Source organism: Stenella coeruleoalba (genome assembly GCF_951394435.1).
Source record: "Stenella coeruleoalba genome assembly, chromosome: 11".
NCBI lineage: Eukaryota > Metazoa > Chordata > Mammalia > Artiodactyla > Delphinidae > Stenella > Stenella coeruleoalba.
In genome coordinates this window covers 61,393,783-61,413,416 of record NC_137157.1, presented here as the reverse complement: position 1 = coordinate 61,413,416, position 19,634 = coordinate 61,393,783, and the positions used below count along the sequence as shown (strand labels likewise).

At 45.3% G+C, this 19,634-nt stretch overlaps 1 protein-coding gene across 1 annotated transcript in view; it reads left to right on the top strand.

Annotated features, from left to right (window-relative positions):
- SCN8A (sodium voltage-gated channel alpha subunit 8) overlaps positions 1-19,634 on the top strand; it is a 174,531-nt gene that overhangs the window by 133,061 nt on the left and 21,836 nt on the right. Inside the window, exons 15-20 of the mRNA XM_079937623.1 lie at positions 5,116-5,289; positions 7,382-7,738; positions 10,572-11,042; positions 11,577-11,694; positions 12,222-12,376; positions 15,297-15,470. Coding sequence (XP_079793749.1) covers positions 5,116-5,289; positions 7,382-7,738; positions 10,572-11,042; positions 11,577-11,694; positions 12,222-12,376; positions 15,297-15,470 — 1,449 coding nt within the window. The remainder of the gene's footprint in view (positions 1-5,115; positions 5,290-7,381; positions 7,739-10,571; positions 11,043-11,576; positions 11,695-12,221; positions 12,377-15,296; positions 15,471-19,634) is intronic.

Genomic DNA, 19,634 nt, shown 5'->3' with positions numbered 1-19,634 from the left:
TTCCAATCTTTATGTCTGAGTTAGTAACACACTTCCGACTCACTACTGCAATGTGCAGCTCAATGAAATACCCAGAGTCTTGAAACAGGATACCCTCATAGACTATCCAGGAAACCTGTTAACTGCCTCTGAAAGGCCTCTGAAGGTAGCTTGCTGTGTGATTGGCCGACCCTGGGGCTTGGCCATCAGGCAGCATTTTGAGCCAATCAACAATATCATAGCGATATAAGCTTTATTTTATTAGCCAATAGTTATGTAACAAGAGATACGACTTGATCAACTTTGTTGTTGATGGTAGTGGCAGTGATGTGTTTCCTGCAGTGTTTTGTTTTTCTCAAAGTCTTTACTTCTACTTGCTTTTCACAGAATCAGTCCTTGATTTCCAAGGGATTTTGAGAGGCCTTTTCACATACTACCAGCAGAATTGCTCTCAGACCAGGCCAGCAAATAACGTTATTTTTCGCTTCTTGAAAATCTAGAGGGGACTTCCCTGGCAGTCAGGTGGTTAAGACTCCACCCTTCCACTGCTTCCACTGCAGGGGGCACGGGTTCCATCCCTGGTTGGGGAACTAAGATCCCGCATGCTGCACAGCACAGCGCCCCCCCCCCCAAAAAAAAGAAAACCTAAATTAGAGTGGTGAGCATTCAGAAGACTTTGCTCAGAATCATCACTGAAGAAGAGGGAGAGAGGAGAAGGTCAGCAGCTAATATTTAGGGACTTCCTGAGCTAAGCCAACCAGAACCAAGTTCTACAAAGAGAAAGCACTCCGGGGGCAGAGTTTTCAAGGGAAAAGTAATGTCTGATTAGCAGTGGGGATGGAGAACAGTGAATGGTTCAGGATACTTTGGACTGGCCAGTGAATTGGACATGAGGGTTGAGGGAAAGAAATCAGGAATGGTGCCTAGATTGGGGAAGTTTGGTAACCGAGGGGGAAATGGGGATGACTGAGCAAGGAACAGGGGTGGAGTTTAAAATCAGGAGTTCTGTTTTGGACATATTAGCCTTAAATGAGCCATTGATTTCTGTCCAGAAATGTTTTACATCTGTAAAATGAGGATGACACCGTGTCAATCAGTAGTTGGGAGGAAAAAATGAGAACCTCTACAGAAGTATTTGGACTAGTGAAAAGTCCTCTCCGTACTAGAAACTGTATAAGTGTAGTTCAGCAGGAGGATTTTCAAAGGCTTGGAGATTTGGATACAGCCTTTGACTGAACCTGAGAATAAGAGAACAACAGCAACAAAAAATGGGTGGACTAGCTTGTGAAATAGACTAGGACCTTCTCTCTTTTTTTTTTTTTTTTTTGCGGTACGCGGGCCTGTCACCGCCGTGGCCCCTCCCGCCGCGGAGCACAGGCTCCGGACGCGCAGGCTCAGCGGCCATGGCTCACGGGCCCAGCCGCTCCGCGGCATGTGGGATCCTCCCGGACTGGGGCACGAACCCGCGTCCCCTGCATCGGCAGGCGGACTCCCAACCACCGCGCCACCAGGGAAGCCCTAGGACCTTCTCTTGTGGTTGGACGGCGAGGCTTTTCCCACAGCTGGGACAGTGAATTGAGTTGTGTTTGTCCACAAACGTGCAGATAGATGTTTTTGAGGGAAGATGAGAACAGCATTCTGTAAATTGGCAATCCCTGCCTCTTCCATCCTCCCCATAAGAAAAAAATGTTCATAATAGGAGGAAGAGTAAAGATAATTCGATCCAACCCCCATGTGTTATAGAGGAAAGTGAACCCAGGGAAGCTACTTGACTTTTGTATTGTTTAGTAGATAAACGTAATGATTCTTTTCTTGCCTTTTTTTGGTAACCATTTGAACACAACAGTGAGTTTATAACGTGGTGTTTTAAACAATCTTAATCTTACAGAAAAGTTTCAAGTACAGCATAAAAAACTATTTTTTGAGAGTACGTTGCTGACACAGCCTGTCACCCCCAAATACCGTAGTGTGCTTTTAACAAACAAGTACATTCTCCTGGGCTTTGGCAGGACTGTCGCACAGCAAGACTGTCATCTTCTCATTACATCTACCAGGTGGCACGTGATTTGCGTTTGTCCCATTTCTGCCCGTGGTCACTGGATCACTTGATTAAGGAGGTTCTGCCAGGCTTCTCCCCTGTACAGTTACTCTTTTTCCATTTATAATTAATAAGTGTTTGTGAGGAAGACACTTTGAAGCTATCTAAATTTCCTGTTTTTCATTAAACTTTTGATTTATTCCTTTACTTACTTATATCTGTATGGACTCAAAGTTGTCAGTCTTATTCAGTGGGTTTTATTTTAATCCATTACTATCATGTACTTAGATGTTTAAACCATTCCTGATTTGGCCAGTAGGAGTCCCTTCAAGGTGGCTTCTGTATCCTTTCAACACATCCTCATTGCTTCCTTTCTAAGACCATTGAGGTCTTAGGGACCTCAGGGATCCCCGACTACACTTTGAGATCTGCTGCACTAGAACATAAATTCTTAGGTGAATATTTGATGACATTCACAAGAGGGACATTTGTATACAGTTGATGTGCTGCTTGTAGTTCCCTTTTTTTAAAAAATTAATTTATTTATTTATTTTTGGCTGTGTTAGGTCTTTGTTGCTACACGTGGGCTTTCTCTAGTTGGCGGAGAGCAGGGGCTACCCTTCGTTGCAGTGCACGGGCTTCTCATTGTGGTGGCTTCTTTTGTTGCAGAGCACGGGCTCTAGGCACGTAGGCTTCAGTAGTTGCAGCACGCGGGCTCAGTAGTTGTGGCTCCCGGGCTCTAGAGCTCAGGCTCAGTAGTTGTGGCACACGGGCTTAGTTGCTCCGCGGCATGTGGGATCTTCCTGGACCAGGGCTCGAACCCATTGTCCCCTGCATTAGCAGGCGGATTCTTAACCACTGCACCACCGAGGAAGTCCTTGTAGTTCCTTTTTCTCCTCAAGAAGCATATCACAGTGCCAAGAAGAATGGCATCAAATGGATAACCTTAAATCTACTCTTCTCCATTTAATTCCTTCCAATAGTTACAAATTTATTTTCACCCAAACCCCAAACAAGGGCAGCACACTGTGTGCTGAAACAACGTGGGTGCCGACTCTGTCACAGGCATTTCTACCAGGCACCTGGAGGCCTTTCATCCCATTGAAAGGCAGCACCACATAACTGTGTCATTGATCTTCTGTCAGGAACCAGAGTTCCCACAGTATAGATATTCCGAGGTCAGTCAGCCTGTGCTTGTTACTGAGCACTTACTGTATGCTCACCAAGAACTAATGGGACAGCAAAGTCAGTCTCTACTTAGTGTGCGTTAAGTGGGTTAATGTTTCTACGTAGAGAAACCTTTGATGGGCTGATGCTAAGGGTAAAGTGTGTGTCAGGAGTTGATTCACTGCCCCTACCTTCCTGACCTCGCGCAGAGTGGTATTCTATTTGTAGACGCTTAGCTTGCACTATGAACTTTGATTTAACTTAGCCAGATCTCTTCAGGGAATATTTTCTTTCAGTTTTAGAATACTGCATCTTCAATTTAGCAAAGTGGGGGAACCATAGAAACGTATATGGACCCCAAAAATTTCCAGCCCATTTATCCATTTTGTTGTGTTTTCATCAAGTCATTCTGTTTATTGCTATACATTAACTCAGTGTGTTTCAAAACAGTGTCTGTAATCTAAGTCTTTTTCACTATTTTTAATTCTGTCCTCAGACCATATCTCCAAAGTTTTCCTCAAACTCCTTCATATGTAAAGTTGGTAACGAAGTGGTTACAAGTATTAACTTACTATGAATTTTAAATCTGCTGCATGTAAAGTCCTCTCCTCTAAAAATAGAATATTCAGTCATAGTCGTATGTTACATGCTTAGGCTAGAATGAGGATATTGGTCTTGTCAAAACTGGAGTTCATGGGAATTTACTCTCTCCCTGCATGTTATGTTACTAAGGCCTTGGGAAGGATACAGAAAGCATTGGGAAACCCAAGGTGCTCTGAGAGGCAGAAAAGTGGGAGCCAGGTAACACAGGGAAGACGTCATTCTCGTGCCCAATAAGCTCCAAATCTAAAATAATTACTACATTATTGACTCTCATATTGAAAAAATCAAAAGGAAGGACCAGAGTCTCCAACAATAAGAAAATTCTTTGAGGATATATTTACCCAATAGAATATTATACAAGCAATAAAAGTGAGAATTAGGAAGACCGTGTTGCAACATGAATGGAGTCATGATTAAATGAAAAATACGTGATACGTGAAATGAGTCGTGATAAGTCAAGATAAGTGTAAAGCTAAAATATTATGTAGTCTGTGGTTTACAACTCTGACAAAATATATATGCATTTGAAGAAAAAAAAAGAAAAGGAGTACATGAAAATAATAGTTGTATGCAAGGTGGTGAGACTGTGAACGTTTCTCCTGTATTTTTCACACTTTTAGCAATGTTCTGTTGCTTTTACCATTTAAAATAAGAAGGCTTGCAGTATATGTCGACATTTGAGAAGGCACATAATGTCAAATCAGGAATAATACTGTATTTTTTAAATATAATTATAACACGAGTGATTTTTGTTTTGGCCAACATCCCAAATGTGGCATACGCATTCAAACGACTGCTGACCCTTTAGGAGTCACCTGTGTGATATTTTCAGTTGCTTAGAATAATTTTTTAACTGCACATTTGAACAATATGAATTGGGTAGTTCTGGCAACAAAGATGTGAACATTTCCTCTTCATTCAAGAGGAAAATAAGGGCTTCCCTGGTGGCGCAGTGGTTGAGAGTCCGCCTGCCAATGCAGGGGACACGGGTTCGTGCCCCGTCCGGGAAGATCCCACATGCCGCGGAGCGGCTGGGCCTGTGAGCCATGGCCGCTGAGCCTGCGCGTCCGGAGCCTGTGCTCCGCAACGGGAGAGGCCACAACAGGGAGAGGCCCGTGTACCGCAAAAAAAAAAAAAGAGGAAAATAAGAAGACTTTCCTGCATCATGTGGCATGGTCAGGGGACATCCGGGTATTGTCGGCCTCAGGTGCAGAATTTAGCCAAGGCTGGTGCTTGTGGCTTCTTGGACGTGCCATATTCAAAGATAATGATAAAGGCGTTTTCTTTTTATTATTTCTTTTTTCTTACCCCTGCCTTCCCCTCTTTAGGTTTTCACTGGAATTTTCACAGCGGAAATGTTCCTGAAGCTCATAGCCATGGATCCCTACTATTATTTCCAAGAAGGTTGGAACATTTTTGATGGATTTATTGTCTCCCTCAGTTTAATGGAACTGAGTCTAGCAGACGTGGAGGGGCTTTCGGTGCTGCGATCTTTCCGATTGGTATTCCATATTTCTCCAATTTCTTTTTATATTTCCTATCTTGCAGCTACTAGAAAGAGTTTTGCATAAGATAATCTGATGATTTTTTAAAATCTTTAGCTATATTTCATTGGCTGTTTATTGGCTTAGCAACTAAAATATTGAAAACTTTTCTGCTAACTACCTAATATAGAAAGTAGTTGTTAAAATCAGTCAACAAACAGAAATCAACTTTATGAAGTTCCTCAGAAAATAATGGTTAATCTAAAAGACGAAGAAGAAGGATTCCCAAGGGCTATTCTGAGGTCCAGTTTGGATTTGCTAGTGAGCCTCTTTTTTTATCTGAACCTCTCCCTGAAGTGGCAAGAATTTCTTCTTTTTCAAAGGTGGCTCCACTCTTCTTCTGTCATGGTGACCCCTTCCAAAATATGAGAATAAAGTAATGTTTTTTAAAGTTATATTGAAATTAGTAGTTGAACATCCATCATTAGCTAAGAAAGATTTTTCAAATGTATTTGAAGAAGTTAGTGTTCAAATTACTAAAATGCCTCTGAAAGAATAGTTAATGATATCCTCGAAGTAGCTTCCCATATGCACAGGCATAAGTGATGTCCTGATGAAGTCGCTTGAGCAGCTGAGTTATCATGGGGATATCCCACTCAGACAAAGCATCAGACAAAGCAGCTCCTTATTGGGAAGATACCTAAGCACTTGCAACTGAAAAGATTTCAGGATATTCAGCATATCTAAGAAATAGAATTGGATTAGAGTGAAACTGTTTATAAAACAGAAATCTCATTGAATCCACGTCACAAATATTTGTCAAGTTTCTGGAACCTCTGCTTACTGGTCTTTGGTTAGGATCCAGCCCACAGTAGACTTTTTGAGAATACTTCTTATTTTCTAGAAGATAAGATGAAGAATTAAGAGATAGAAGCCTTGCCACTAATACTCTTGATAAATTAAAAGCCAGTCAGAATAGGGAAAAAATATGAGATACCCAGAGTGTGCACAGACCCACATCTGGTAAATCTTGGAACTCTCAGATACGATTCAAGTTTTCTTTTTTTTTTTAGATTTATTGAGGTTTATTTTTATATCAAAGGATAGTACAAATATTTACCATACGCCATTAACCTAAATACAATAAGTTTAACCTTCTAAAAGTGCAATTGCTTGCTCAGAGATAGATCTGCAGATAGTTTTGCCACGTAATGCCAGATTTCCCTCCTCAAGGGTTACATCAAATTACAGTCCCACTAACAATGTATGAAGACTCAAGTTTTAAATAGGAAGAAAAAAGTCCTAATCAGTGCTGTTGCCTTCTACCAGAATTCTTATTACATCACGTGTTAGTTATTAACTTAAGACATACGATGACGATCTCTGTTCATGGGCTTCATGCATTATAATTCTCAGGCTATTAGCCAAGACCTTGTAATCATTCATTACAGAATACAGAAATCTCGTGATTGAAAGATACCAAAAGTTCTGTCCTCTGAATTAATATCAGTATAGTCCCTTTTCATAAGCTATTTGACATATTGGAACTTCCCCTACTTGGAGGTTGTGGTTTTCCTCCAAGTTATTCCAAGCATGTCACGAAGTTTCGTATCAGCGATTGATTATTTATTGGCAAGCAAAAAGAGAGGTATGTAGAATTTTTAAATGCTTGCTTTTTTGAAGAGACAGATGATTTATTTTCACCGTCCTTACCCCACTGACCTTTTGGTTCACTACAAATCACATTTTCCTTGATATGACCCTTGAGAAGTCAGAGGAAAATCAGTGGGAAAAGGATTATTTCAGGTATATGGATTTTTAAAAGGTAGATTGACCCAGAGACTAATTCAGGGGACTAGAGGCAGTATTCTTGGTTCTTAGTTCTAAACCTTTCACTTCCTGTGCAGTTAATCTGTTTTCCTTCATCTTTGCCTCAGTTTCTCTCATTTTCCTCTAAGATACTGTTAGAAAGTCCTGGGGATTTCCCAAGGGTGCTCGATAAATGTTAAGATGATCTTAGTAATTTCATATGTTTTTATTGTAGCCATGTGGTAAGAATAAATGAATTGAGTTTCACTTGGGTTTTGTTTGGGTTTTCTTTTCCCCATAGCTCCGAGTCTTCAAACTGGCCAAATCCTGGCCCACCCTGAACATGCTGATCAAGATTATTGGAAATTCAGTGGGTGCCCTGGGCAACCTGACCCTGGTGCTGGCCATTATCGTCTTCATCTTTGCCGTGGTGGGAATGCAACTCTTTGGAAAGAGCTACAAAGAGTGTGTCTGCAAGATCAACCAGGACTGTGAACTCCCTCGCTGGCACATGCATGACTTTTTTCATTCTTTCCTCATCGTCTTCAGAGTGTTGTGCGGGGAGTGGATCGAGACCATGTGGGACTGCATGGAGGTGGCCGGCCAGGCCATGTGCCTCATCGTCTTCATGATGGTCATGGTTATCGGCAACTTGGTGGTTAGTACTAACGTGTAGATCTCTTTGTTCTTCGCTCTGAACGTCTTACCCTTGACCCAGAAGCCCAGTCTGCTTACTGCTTCTACCACCTTCCATGTCTGTGTTGGTCTTTATTCTTTCTTGGCTGAAGAACCCTAAGGTACAAGTGAAGGAAAGGAGACTGTTGTTTTAGGTCATGAGCCCCACAATCTGTCAACCCTCTTTCATAGTTGTGGAAACAAAACTCAGCAAAGTTAAGACATTTTCCCAAAGTCACACAGCTGATAAAGAGTCAGGGCTTATATTAGATCCTTGACTTCAAAGTCTATGCTCTTTCTGCTACAAAAAAAAAAAGAATTTCCCGACCTTGACAATATTGATCTTTTGGGCTAGATCATTACTTGTTGTGGAACTTTCCTGCATGTTGTAGGGTGTTTACAGTATCCTGGCCTCTACTCTTTACTGTCCAGTAGTGACTCCCGTCCCAAGTTGTGAAAACCAAACATGTCTTCAGACGTTGCCAGCTGTCCTCAGGGGTCAAAATTGCCCTCCATTGAGAACCGTGGATCTAAACCTTCCCAGGATTTTATCTAATTTGTATAAGTTGCAGATCAGTTTCTCGCTTCACTCTGATCTGTCCGCCTGCTGTCTTCTGCCTCTGTATATAGAACATTCCCCAACAGAGACTTCACACCTTGTTTCTCAAAGTGTCATCTGAGGACCAGCAACAATGAGATCGTTTGAGAGTGTCCTAGAGACGCAGAATCTCAGACCCCTCCCCAGAACTACTGAATTAGCATCTGCATTTTTAACAAGATCCCCAGGTGATTCCCATGCATGCTAAAGTTTGAGAAGCACTCATCTTTCAGGTCAGGCCAAAGCCCGCTTGCAGGTGTAGAGCGAGGAGGGCTGGAAGGAGGCATACTCAGGTGACCCCTTATGAGCGCATCCGCAGTAGGGGTCTTCCTTTTTCTGCCACAGAGAAGCATATGCCAGTAGAGGGTTCCTACTCACCAACCTCTGAACTAGCCACGCTCCCCCTGTTCTTTCATTGGACCTATAAAAATAGACACTGTAATGTTCCTTACTCACTTGCATTCTCCATGCCCAGCCAACTTCCCCTCAGTCCTGATTCCTCTGGTCTTTCCACTCCTTCAGTGAATACAACTGCTGCCTACTGGTCTGTAGTGGGATCAACATTACCAGCCCTGACCTCCTACCGTTTCTCTAGCCTCCTGTTCTCAGTTATCTCAGGGGCATCTCCCCATGACTGGCTATAGATACCTGAGCACATGACAGAACCCACTATTATTTCTGCCTCTGATGACACCTTTCCCAGTTCCCCTTGGCTCAGTTCTTCTGCCCATGTAGTCTCTAGTAACCTATAAGTCTTTCTGATTTTTCTCTCCACTCCTAGTAAATATCTGATGTCTTTCATATGTCTTTCTTCTTAGCATTTCTATACCTACATCTTTCTTCATAGTATTTCTGAGATCTGCCCCTTCCTTTCCATTTCTACAACCCATCTGTTATTTCTAAAAGTGTGAGGAAGACCACCTTCATCACAATCACCTGAGTCTCACTCATTAAAAGAGGCGGAGTCCCAGGCTTTACATCAGATCTACTGAATCAGAATCTTTCAGGTGAGGCCAAGGAAATGCTTGTTTTTAACAAGCATCCCACCCCAGGAGATTCTTCTGCATGCTGAGGTTTGAGGTTACTATAGCCTAATCCAGACCCTCATCAATTCATGCAAGCAACAACCTCCTAATTCCTAGTTCCCCCTCACACCCCCCACCCCCGACCCTTGTACGTAGCTAGTAGGAATGACTTTCTCAAATCTCTATCATCACCTGTGACTCCTTTGCTCAAGGACCAGTAGTGAATCCAGTTAAATAAAATTCAGATCTTTCAGCCTGGCCTTCAAAGCCTTCTGCAACTGACCCGCACTTTACCGACCATATCCCTTTGTAATTCTGCAAATGGCCGCAGTAATGATGATACATATAGTTCACATATTGTTTCCATTTCTCCCACTCTGCACATATGATTATCTCCACCGAAAAACTATGCCTTACTCTTCTTCAGAAGTGTGACAAAGTAAGGGCCAAGTGTAAATCAAGAAGTGAACATCTCTCCCACTTTTCAAAAGTAAGTCTTAATAAAAGTAGTTAATTTAATGCCCAATGTGGTGAAATAGGGGAAAAGACAACATAAATAAAGGTTGTTTCTGATGGCTTGACACTTCGATATATGATAGAACACAAAAGTCACCATCACTGTCTTGCTAGAGCTACTTAATTTTGATAAATGTTAGGAAAACAAAGAAAATTAATTCTTAAAATAGGGTGACATCAAATATATTACCGTTCCACCTTCTAGATCTGTGCTATGAGAGTCTGGCTCTCCAAGCCTACTTTTTTTCTAACCTGGGTCCTCCAGGACATCTACTGCTCATGAACACATAGCATCTATGCATTCTTTGATCCTCCCCAATAATCCATGCCCACCTTTTTGTTATTATTTTTGGGGAATTTTCTCCCAAAATGGATACAGCCTTTGCTTTCTCAGATTATAAGAAAAGCAGTATGTTTTGAAGTACATATATATATATAACACTACAGAAGAACCAAGAAAAGGGGTACTAAACTCCTTGTATTACAACCAAAAACAAACCAAATGCCCACCTAGTGACATTTTTAAAACACTACGTGGGTCAAGTGAAACACAATAGAAACTCCTGAGTCTTTCACGTAAGTCTGTGGGCTCCCAGTTTGCAACCCTAGTTTAGTGGATGCCCTTACCCAATACCATTCTACATTCCCTCTCCTTTTTCCTAATGCTCCTGGTCCAGGTGCTGAACCTGTTTCTGGCCTTGCTCCTGAGCTCCTTCAGTGCTGACAACTTGGCAGCCACAGATGATGATGGGGAAATGAACAACCTACAGATCTCAGTTATCCGGATCAAGAAGGGCGTGGCCTGGACCAAACTGAAAGTGCGCGCCTTCATGCAGGCCCACTTGAAGCAGCGCGAGGCCGACGAGGTGAAACCTCTGGACGAGCTGTACGAAAAGAAGGCCAACTGCATCGCCAACCACACTGGCGCCGACATCCACCGGAACGGTGACTTCCAGAAGAATGGCAACGGCACGACCAGCGGCATTGGCAGCAGCGTGGAGAAGTACATCATCGATGAGGACCACATGTCCTTCATCAACAACCCCAACCTGACCGTGAGAGTGCCCATCGCGGTAGGCGAGTCTGACTTTGAGAACCTCAACACCGAGGACGTTAGCAGCGAGTCGGATCCTGAAGGCAGCAAAGATGTAAGGTCCTAGCCTAGAAACCAGTCTTGCTCCTATGTGAGAACAAACGGCTCTGTCAGCCCCAAGGCTTCGGTTCAGCTCTGGGTCTGGCAGAGAGATTCTGGAAGAGCCAACTCTCAACTTTGAGAACCAACCCTACCCACCCCCCATCGTTATTCTAGATGAGCTAGATTCCTGAGATGTTCCCAGATCTGTCTCCATGGCTTCTGGATCATCTGGGTCCAGAGGCTGGAGAAAACCGTCAAGTACTTCCCTGCCATTAATCTGTCTGAGCTGTATCACTGAGACCAGTCTATAGCCCACCTTCTGCTTAGGGTAGATCACTGTCACCTGTGAGTGGGCTTTAATGTTGTACCCCATCCTGACAAAGTCTTGAGGGCGCTGTGGTAGTCGTTTGCCTGTGATGAACTGGACGATCATGGGTTTGCCACAAGAATTGTATCCGGTACATCATCTGTACCAAGGTAGCGTCGTCAGTGTAGAGTGGACGTGTTGCTGCAGTGTTGCTTCTCTCCCTTTTCCTTGTGTATCTAGAAACTGGATGACACTAGCTCCTCTGAAGGCAGCACCATTGATATCAAACCAGAAGTAGAAGAAGTCCCTGTGGAACAGCCTGAGGAATACTTGGATCCAGATGCCTGTTTCACAGAAGGTGAAAGGGGGCCAGGAGAGGGGATGGCCTGTAGCACTTGCACTGCTCGCAGACACATCTCTGCCAGGGTCAGTGGTTGGCTGGGGAGGGGGCTCTACGGCTGTCTTCACCCCGCCTCATCATTTGGAGGGAGGTTGATACTGTTTTGCCTGTTTGAGTCTTAGCTATCACAAGTTTTTACTCTCAGGCTTTTCTTTGTCCTTTTTTCTTGACGTCAGCCCCACACTTCCATTAGAAAGGCCTCTCCTGTCGTGGCCGTGCCCGCCTCCTGACTACCCTTTTCTCCTCCCTCTCACTGCTTCTTTATAGGACTTCTTCCCAGCGCCAGAGGGCCTTGCCCTGGTAGCCTGGAAGCATAGCCTCAGCCCTGCCACCCTCTCCACTTCTGAGTCAGACCTTCTGATTCAGCCACTGAACTCCTGGCTGTGTGGTGGGGCAGCACCTGGTGGGGCCTGGGAGAAGGAGGAGAGGGCACATCTGGGCGGGGCACGTCCCACAGTCTGACCTGCCTCTCCCGCTGGTGCCAGGTTGTGTCCAGAGATTCAAGTGCTGCCAGGTCAACATTGAGGAAGGGCTGGGCAAGTCTTGGTGGATCCTGCGGAAAACCTGCTTCCTCATTGTGGAGCACAATTGGTTTGAGACCTTCATCATCTTCATGATTCTGCTCAGCAGTGGCGCCCTGGTGAGGTCCGGGGGAAAGAACCATGGGGGATTGGCTGGGGAAGGGGTAGAGCAGGAAGGACTGGATGGGCCCAAGCCCAGTTTCTCTGAGAACACAGCTTGACTGTAGGCCCAAGAATAATGATCTACTGAAGTGCTTCGAGCTGGTGTTTTGAGCCTTTGGGGTTCGAATTCACACTTGTGCAAATCTTCATCTTTAGACCCAGCACGATCCCTCTGAAGCCTAGGAACCCCTTTTCATCAGGCAGAGAATACAGGTTACCAAGTATCTTCACTGCTTAGTTTGCGCCATTCAAAACAACTTCCTAAGATGAGCTTCCCTTTCTCGCCTAATACCCTGAATCACTAGTTCTTGACTTTTCAGTTGCCCAAGGTAGGAGGGAGGTGGTACCCCTCCACCCCCTCTCCCGTCATACGCTGCTGGACTTGGCGAGCCCGTGGCCTTAGCAGATATTAGGAGTCAGATCTCTGATACAAAGGTCATTTATATTCGCGTGGTTGTACCTGCTTCTCATTAGTCAGTGAGGCACACAGGGCACTGAACACACAGGTTCCTCCCCTACTAGGACTAATTATCTTGGTGTTTACTTTCATTTTTTAGCAGGATTATAACTGAGGAGATCTGCACAGGGTCTGCTGTGAGGGAGCTGCTTCCTAGTTGAGTAGATTCGAAGACAGCAGGAACTAGAGACACAACACATTTTCCTTCTTTTAATTAAGGGAAAAGTAAATAATGCTGGATTTTGAAATGCTCTTAAAGAAGGTGGGCACATTCATGTAGGTGTGGAATTAGAGCCGAATCTGGAAGCAAAAAATAACAAGTGAGAAGCCCCAAATGTAGTGTTAAAGAACCCCCAGTGACTCGAGAAGTTTCTCTGACTTGTGAGGTAGGAGAACAGGAGAAGCCGAGACAGGAAGTGACGTGTGGTGAAGAAGAGCCCGAGCGTGAGGATGACGGTGAACAGTGGGGAGTTGTGGGGGATGGTGAGCAATGCAGGAAAGCCTCAGGACTAGAGCAGGAGACAAAAAAGCCTCCATCCCTAGTGAAGGGGAGCCAGACCATCCTGCCTGCCCCCGGGCCGTTTATTGCAGCAACAGGCATCCACTCAGCACCTCCTGAGGCCTGTGGAGGCCCCAAGAGGACGGCGCAGGCCCTGCCCTTGAGAAAGGATCAGACTCAGGCCAGGGATTGAGGAAGGTCTTTTATTACTGTTGCCATCATTATTCTTCAAATCTAGTAAATGAAAACCCAAAATAAGAGAGGGCATGCCTCACCCTTTGATTCTTCTCTTCCCCCGTCTCTACGCAAAAGAGTAGAAGCAGCAGTGAAACACATGTATTGAACCTTCTTCACTGCTACCTGTGACAGTCTGTATTTATCAAAGGTGAATAAAACGGGGGAGACCGGGCTCAGGACATGAAGACCCTGTGCAGAAGTAGCATGAGACTCAAGTCAAGTGAAGCCACAGCTAAAATGTCCAGGAAAAGACTAGAATGTGGTTGTGAGGAGGTCTCAGAGGGGGATCAGCGCCCCCAGTGACAGGATGAACAGTCGCAGCTCACACATGTTGGGTTCTAGAATGGGTCTCTACAGGTGGAGCTAAGGGGAAACGTGACGTGGAAGCTATAGCTTTTCCACTGAGCGGAGGGGATTGATTTGTACCAGACCCTGAGGACTGTGGACCCATGATTTCTGTCCCCACTGCCCAGCAGTGAACCTGGATGTCCACGTGCCTCCATTTGGGAAGGAGAGTCTGCGGGCGCCTGGCTCTGTCCTTCCTTCTGGGACTGTTCAGAGCAGGCTCCTCCACCGCCGGGCACAGGACCCTTTGTCCACCTCCAGGTTTCTTTTTTTTCCACGCTTCAGGGATTCCCTCCCCCCAGCACAGAGCTTCTGCAGTCCACCCCGCTGCACGCACGAGTGCTCAGACCTTCACATGACAGAGGCTCATCCCCTCGTTTGGGAATTCCAGAGAAAGAAAGGAGTGTTGAGATTCTCCTCACCCGGTGTCTTCCAGTCCTGTAACTCTCCACCTGTGTCTGTGGTGTCAGGGGCTGAAGGGAGAAAAATGTTTGTCCTATAAATTATATAAAGTGTTAACAAGGATGTGGGGGAATTGGACCCCTCATTTACTGCTGGTGGGAATGTAGACTGGTCCGGCCTCTTTGGAAAGCAGTTCGGCAATTCCTCAAAAAAATTAAACTTGAGTTACCAATGACCCAGCCATTCCACTCCTAGGTATATACCCAAGGGGAATAAAAACATGTCCACATGAAAACGTGTACACAGATGTTCATAGCAGCATTATTTACAATAGCCAAAAAGTAAAAACAACACATATGTCCATCAACTGATGAAGGATAAACAAAATGTTGGTATAGCCGTAACTAGAACATTATTCATCGATAAAAAGAAAAATGCAGTGCTGAGGGGTACTGCCTTATGGATGAACTTTGAAAACATTATTTTAAGTTAAAGAAGCCAGTCGCCAAGGACCGCATATTATACGATTCCATTTATACGAAATGTCCAGAAGGATTAGACCTGTGGAGATAGAAGATAGATGAGTGGTTGCCAGGACTAGGGGGAGATTGGGAGACTAGAGGGTGACAGCTAGAGGTGTGGGGTTTCTTTGGGGGGTAATGAAAATATTCTCCAATTGTGGTGACGGATGTACGACTCTGAACTGTATTAAGAGCTATTGCATTGTACACTTTAAATAGCTGAATTGTGAGGTATGTGAATTCCATCTCAAGAACGCTTTTTTAAAGAGAAAAGCCGTGTGTAGCAGGGGATAGAGAGAAAGAGACAGGGAGCTGATGACGGGCCACCGCAGGTGGGAGGGCTGCGGAGGGGGGCAGTACCTCCGTGTTGCTTGTTTCCCTTTAGGCACTATAGGCAGCTGCTGCCTCTCTTCCAGGCCTTCGAGGACATCTACATTGAGCAGAGAAAGACCATTCGTACCATCCTGGAGTACGCTGACAAAGTCTTCACCTATATCTTCATCCTGGAGATGTTGCTCAAGTGGATAGCCTATGGCTTCGTCAAGTTCTTCACCAATGCCTGGTGCTGGCTGGACTTCCTCATCGTGGCTGTACGTGTCCTGCTTTCTACTTCCCACCCATGCCAACAGGAAAGCAAAAACAGGGACTGTCCTTCCTCTAATGGCTGGAGTTGCCTGGGGCCCAGGGTGTAGGCCAAGATGTAGCTAGAGCACTACAGCTCCTTTTGGAGCACTCAGATCGTAACTTTGGAAAGGGACTCTGAAGTCCTGCCTTTGCTCCAGGGACTAACTCAGCAGCTCTTTACTCTGGTGGTTTGGCCTAAAAGTTTCAGAGGTTAGGATTGGGCAGAATCATTGGTGTCAGAGCCTTGTTATTAGGCTGGAACAGGAGGATTGTGTCCCCAAGCCAGTGTGATTCCTCCTCCTGCCGCCAGGAGAGGGCTTAGAGGACGAGGTGGGTGCTGCTGGGACGGAGGTGGTGGTGGGAGCTAAGTAGACTCTCTTGCCGACCGTCCCCGGGGACACTCCCATCCACCTCAAGTCTTCATACTAGACTCATCTGAACAAGTCAGACTGTCAGGGCGAGGAGGAGTCACCCCGAAACAAAGCCCCCCCTCTTCCCACACGTCGCATTGCCACAGAGGTGATCAAACTCTTAAGAAATCCTTTTTCCTCCAGGTTTTGAGAGCATCTCCGCAGCTCAGCGGCCTTCGCCTGCCATGTTCTTTTTCAGGGTGGAAGCTGCGTCACCTGACACTATTTCTCACCCCACCACGACTTGTTCCTTATTGGGTTTTCTAACCATGATGAGTGTTTCTTATTCTGTCTAATCACTACAGCTTTTTTTCTTTCAGCCAAATCAGCATTTGAATGGGAGTGAATGGGAATTTCAGGAGCAGGGCCCATGGAAACTTCACTTCCTTCTGAGGGCTGAGAAGCGCCAAGAAAGTGGCGTGCTTGGCGGCTGGGTTGATACATTTAGAATATGGGTTTCATTGGCTGTATGGTGAACTACGTGTAGAGTGCCTCCGGGATCTAGCATAGAGCAGCAAGGAAGTAACAGGCACCTGGCGTTCTGCTCTGTTAATGCACTCCTTTCCCAACACAGCATCTGCAACTTCCATGGTTTAATGACTCCTTCCAAGAGCTGTCACTATGCTCCTATCTACATTCCCCATTTCAAAAAGCAAGCCTTCGGGAAGATCCCTAAATGAAGTGAGGGGGTCACTGTCTGCCGTCCGAGTGAACCGGAGAGGTATCGCCCCAGAGTTGCCAGCAAGAGAGCCTCCTGGCCAGAGGTTTCAGCAACCTTGGATGGAAGGGACTCTCCCTCCCACAGATGGAAAGCTTGAGTTCTAGGAGCTAAGGAATGGGCTTGGGATAAGGCCCAGAGTACTAAAGTGACACTGGGCCAGCACAGGGGAAGTGCTCTGGAGTCTTCATTTCACTGTAACTCCTCAGGACCACTTAGAGTCAGGAGGGACACCCGTGGGAATCCTAGAAGCCCCTCATCTTCTGGACCTTCCAAGAACTCGGATAGATACATCCACTACCACACTTCCAACAGCCCTAGGAAAGCTGTGATTCAGAAACAGATCTTCCCTACCATGACCTGCCTCCTGTTCACCCTAACCTCTACTACTCTATTCCTCTTCTCTCTGGGGTGGGCAACCCCAGAATTTGTGAGTATCAATCAGGTATCCCACATTCCTCTGGTACCCAAATAAGCTGCTAGAAGCATTAACGATTCTGCATGTCACCATTTATTTATTTAGCAAATATCTTTAGTACTTTTTATACTAGGTGGCAGGGAAACAAAAAACATGAGAAAGGCATGTAGCCAACTGACAATAACCCTTAAATCCCCCTAGCTTTGGGGAGTTGCTGGATTCTTACATTGCCATGAGACCTGACACTGGCTCCTGAGAATACCTCTGGACCAGTGACTAGTAGACAGACATAAATGAAATACCATTCTCCATGTGGAATTGTCCCAGAAGCCATAGGGAGTCACGGGACAGGCAGGCGGAGTCCCGGCCCCTGGGAAGCTCACACTGGCTTGCAGGGCCACTGTGACCTGATGCCAGGCTGTGGAAATCCAGCATCCCAGGAACAGGGCTTTCCCAGGACCTTCCTTCTGTTTTCTCTGGGACAGAGCAGTGCATCTATTCTTCATGTCTCATGTCTACGGAGCATCCGCAACACAAAGCCTCCTGCCAGGTATCGTGGGGGGATACAGAGAGCAGAAGACCAGGTCACTTCTCTCAAAGGACTGAAAAGATGGGACACGTACACAAGTAACCAGTGTGAAGCAGAGTGTGCTGGGGGCGGGGGGAGCCCCAGTCCATGCCGTGGCTGCACTGTTGGCCACTTTTGAGTTGTGGGCGGAGAATAAGGCTTAGACTGACACCTGGACATGGGGAACTGTCAGTTTTTGCTGTCCTTTTGGACAGAGTGTCTAGTGCCTTTGGCATTTTAGAACGTCCAGCAGGTGTAAATTTTAGGTCCTCATTTCGGAGCATCTCTGAGACTCTCTTCCTCCCATTTCATCCACCGGTGGCTTGATATCTGAATCTGTTATTCATCACCATGTTTGTTTCCCTAATGGATTTTCATTCTTCCTTGTTGCCCTTTACAGCTGCTCAGAGCACTCTTTAGGATCATGGGGATGATCTAGACAACTTCCAAGGTTAACTCGCTGTGTTTGTAAGCCAGGCGAATTCCCAAACAGAGACACCATTTTCTTTTGCCCAGGTCCCTGGCTGCACTGGAGATCTTGTCCTGGAAAGGAATTTTGTCATCTTTTCCCAGGGAGATTTACCACATCAGGTCCGGAGATTAGCCAGCATATCGGTTCCAGGGATGGGAACTTGCGGAGACCATTCACCTCATCCTGAATTCAGACTACTGAAACCATTCTCCATCTGAAAATGTTCACATCATTTTGAAAAAGTCACCCAGTGTCTCTCCCTTTTTTTCAGTGCCTGAAGCCACAGATACCCTGGATTTTGACTTGCCCTCAACTCCTTTTTTTTTTTTTCCAGGTTTGATTCTTTCCTTAATTCTAAACAATGTTCTGATTATGTCCCGTGAGAGTTTAACATGGAGACTCAGCAGATTATAAAATTGCCCCTAACCGTTTAGGAATAACCCAGATAGGATGCTTGCTGGTCCTGTCTTGGGCGATCTTGGCCAGATTGATGAGTTGAGTGGCAGACTCCCTCTCAGCACCGTTTAGAGCCAGCCTCTGAATTGGCCTCTGTACCTCCTCCACCCTTCCCCCCACTTTAGGTAGGCCTATTTATTACCAGACAAATTACGCACCGCCCCCCGCCCCGAGAAGAACTTGGGTTGTCTTGTCTTGTGTGAAACTTAGTTTTTTGCAGTCTTTACCTGGCATAGTTTCACAGGATGAAGTTGACTCAGGTATTTTGAACTCATGTATTTGGTTGAGGTAACTTACCTTCAGATGTACCTATAGATTCTTTGGGGTTAAGAGTTGGCTGCACTTGGCAATAGTAGGCAAAAGACACCTCCATGGAGAGTCTTCCTGTTAATGATGGATGGAGGGAAGATGGTTGGTTGGTACTCCTGTGTTCTAGATAAGGATTTGGAGGCGCTTGTTTTGAACAGAAATTGACCTCTGAGCCATCTACCCTTCAAAGAGCATGAGCGGCCTAATAGGGCAGCATTTCATTCCAGATTTGCTTCAGATACAGCCCAGGACTGTAGAGGAGAGACCTGCACTAATGGGTTACGAGGACAGGCATAGTTGAAGGTTCACAACCCTTTGAAAAACTGAAACCTTTGAGCCTGCTCATCCGTGACCCTCACTAGGGTCACTGACCTGCTACTTCTACCCCTGCTGCTTAATTATAAATATCTTCCTTTAAAGCAACTTTTTGTTTTTTTTTTTTTTACAGTTCAGAGATACAGAATCAAAGAAGTAAGTCCCTCAGCTAGAGATAAAAAGCAACAAATGAAACTAAGTTATGGATTTTTGCTTTAAAATGCCAGTTCAGGCCAAGCCGATCTGTCATCACCACTTCCCAGTAGAGGGAATTTAAGAATTGTTGATGGAAACATCTTAACCGGTCCCAGAATTTGTGGTGCAATATAAAGGAAAGACTGCTCTAAGAAAGCCAGGAGCCCAAACATTCTAACTAAAGGTATTTCAGGTCTGGTGCCCCCTGAAGAGCTACATACCTCTCTCCGGTTAGGCCCAGGCAGCCTTAGGTATAGTTAAGGGTCGGC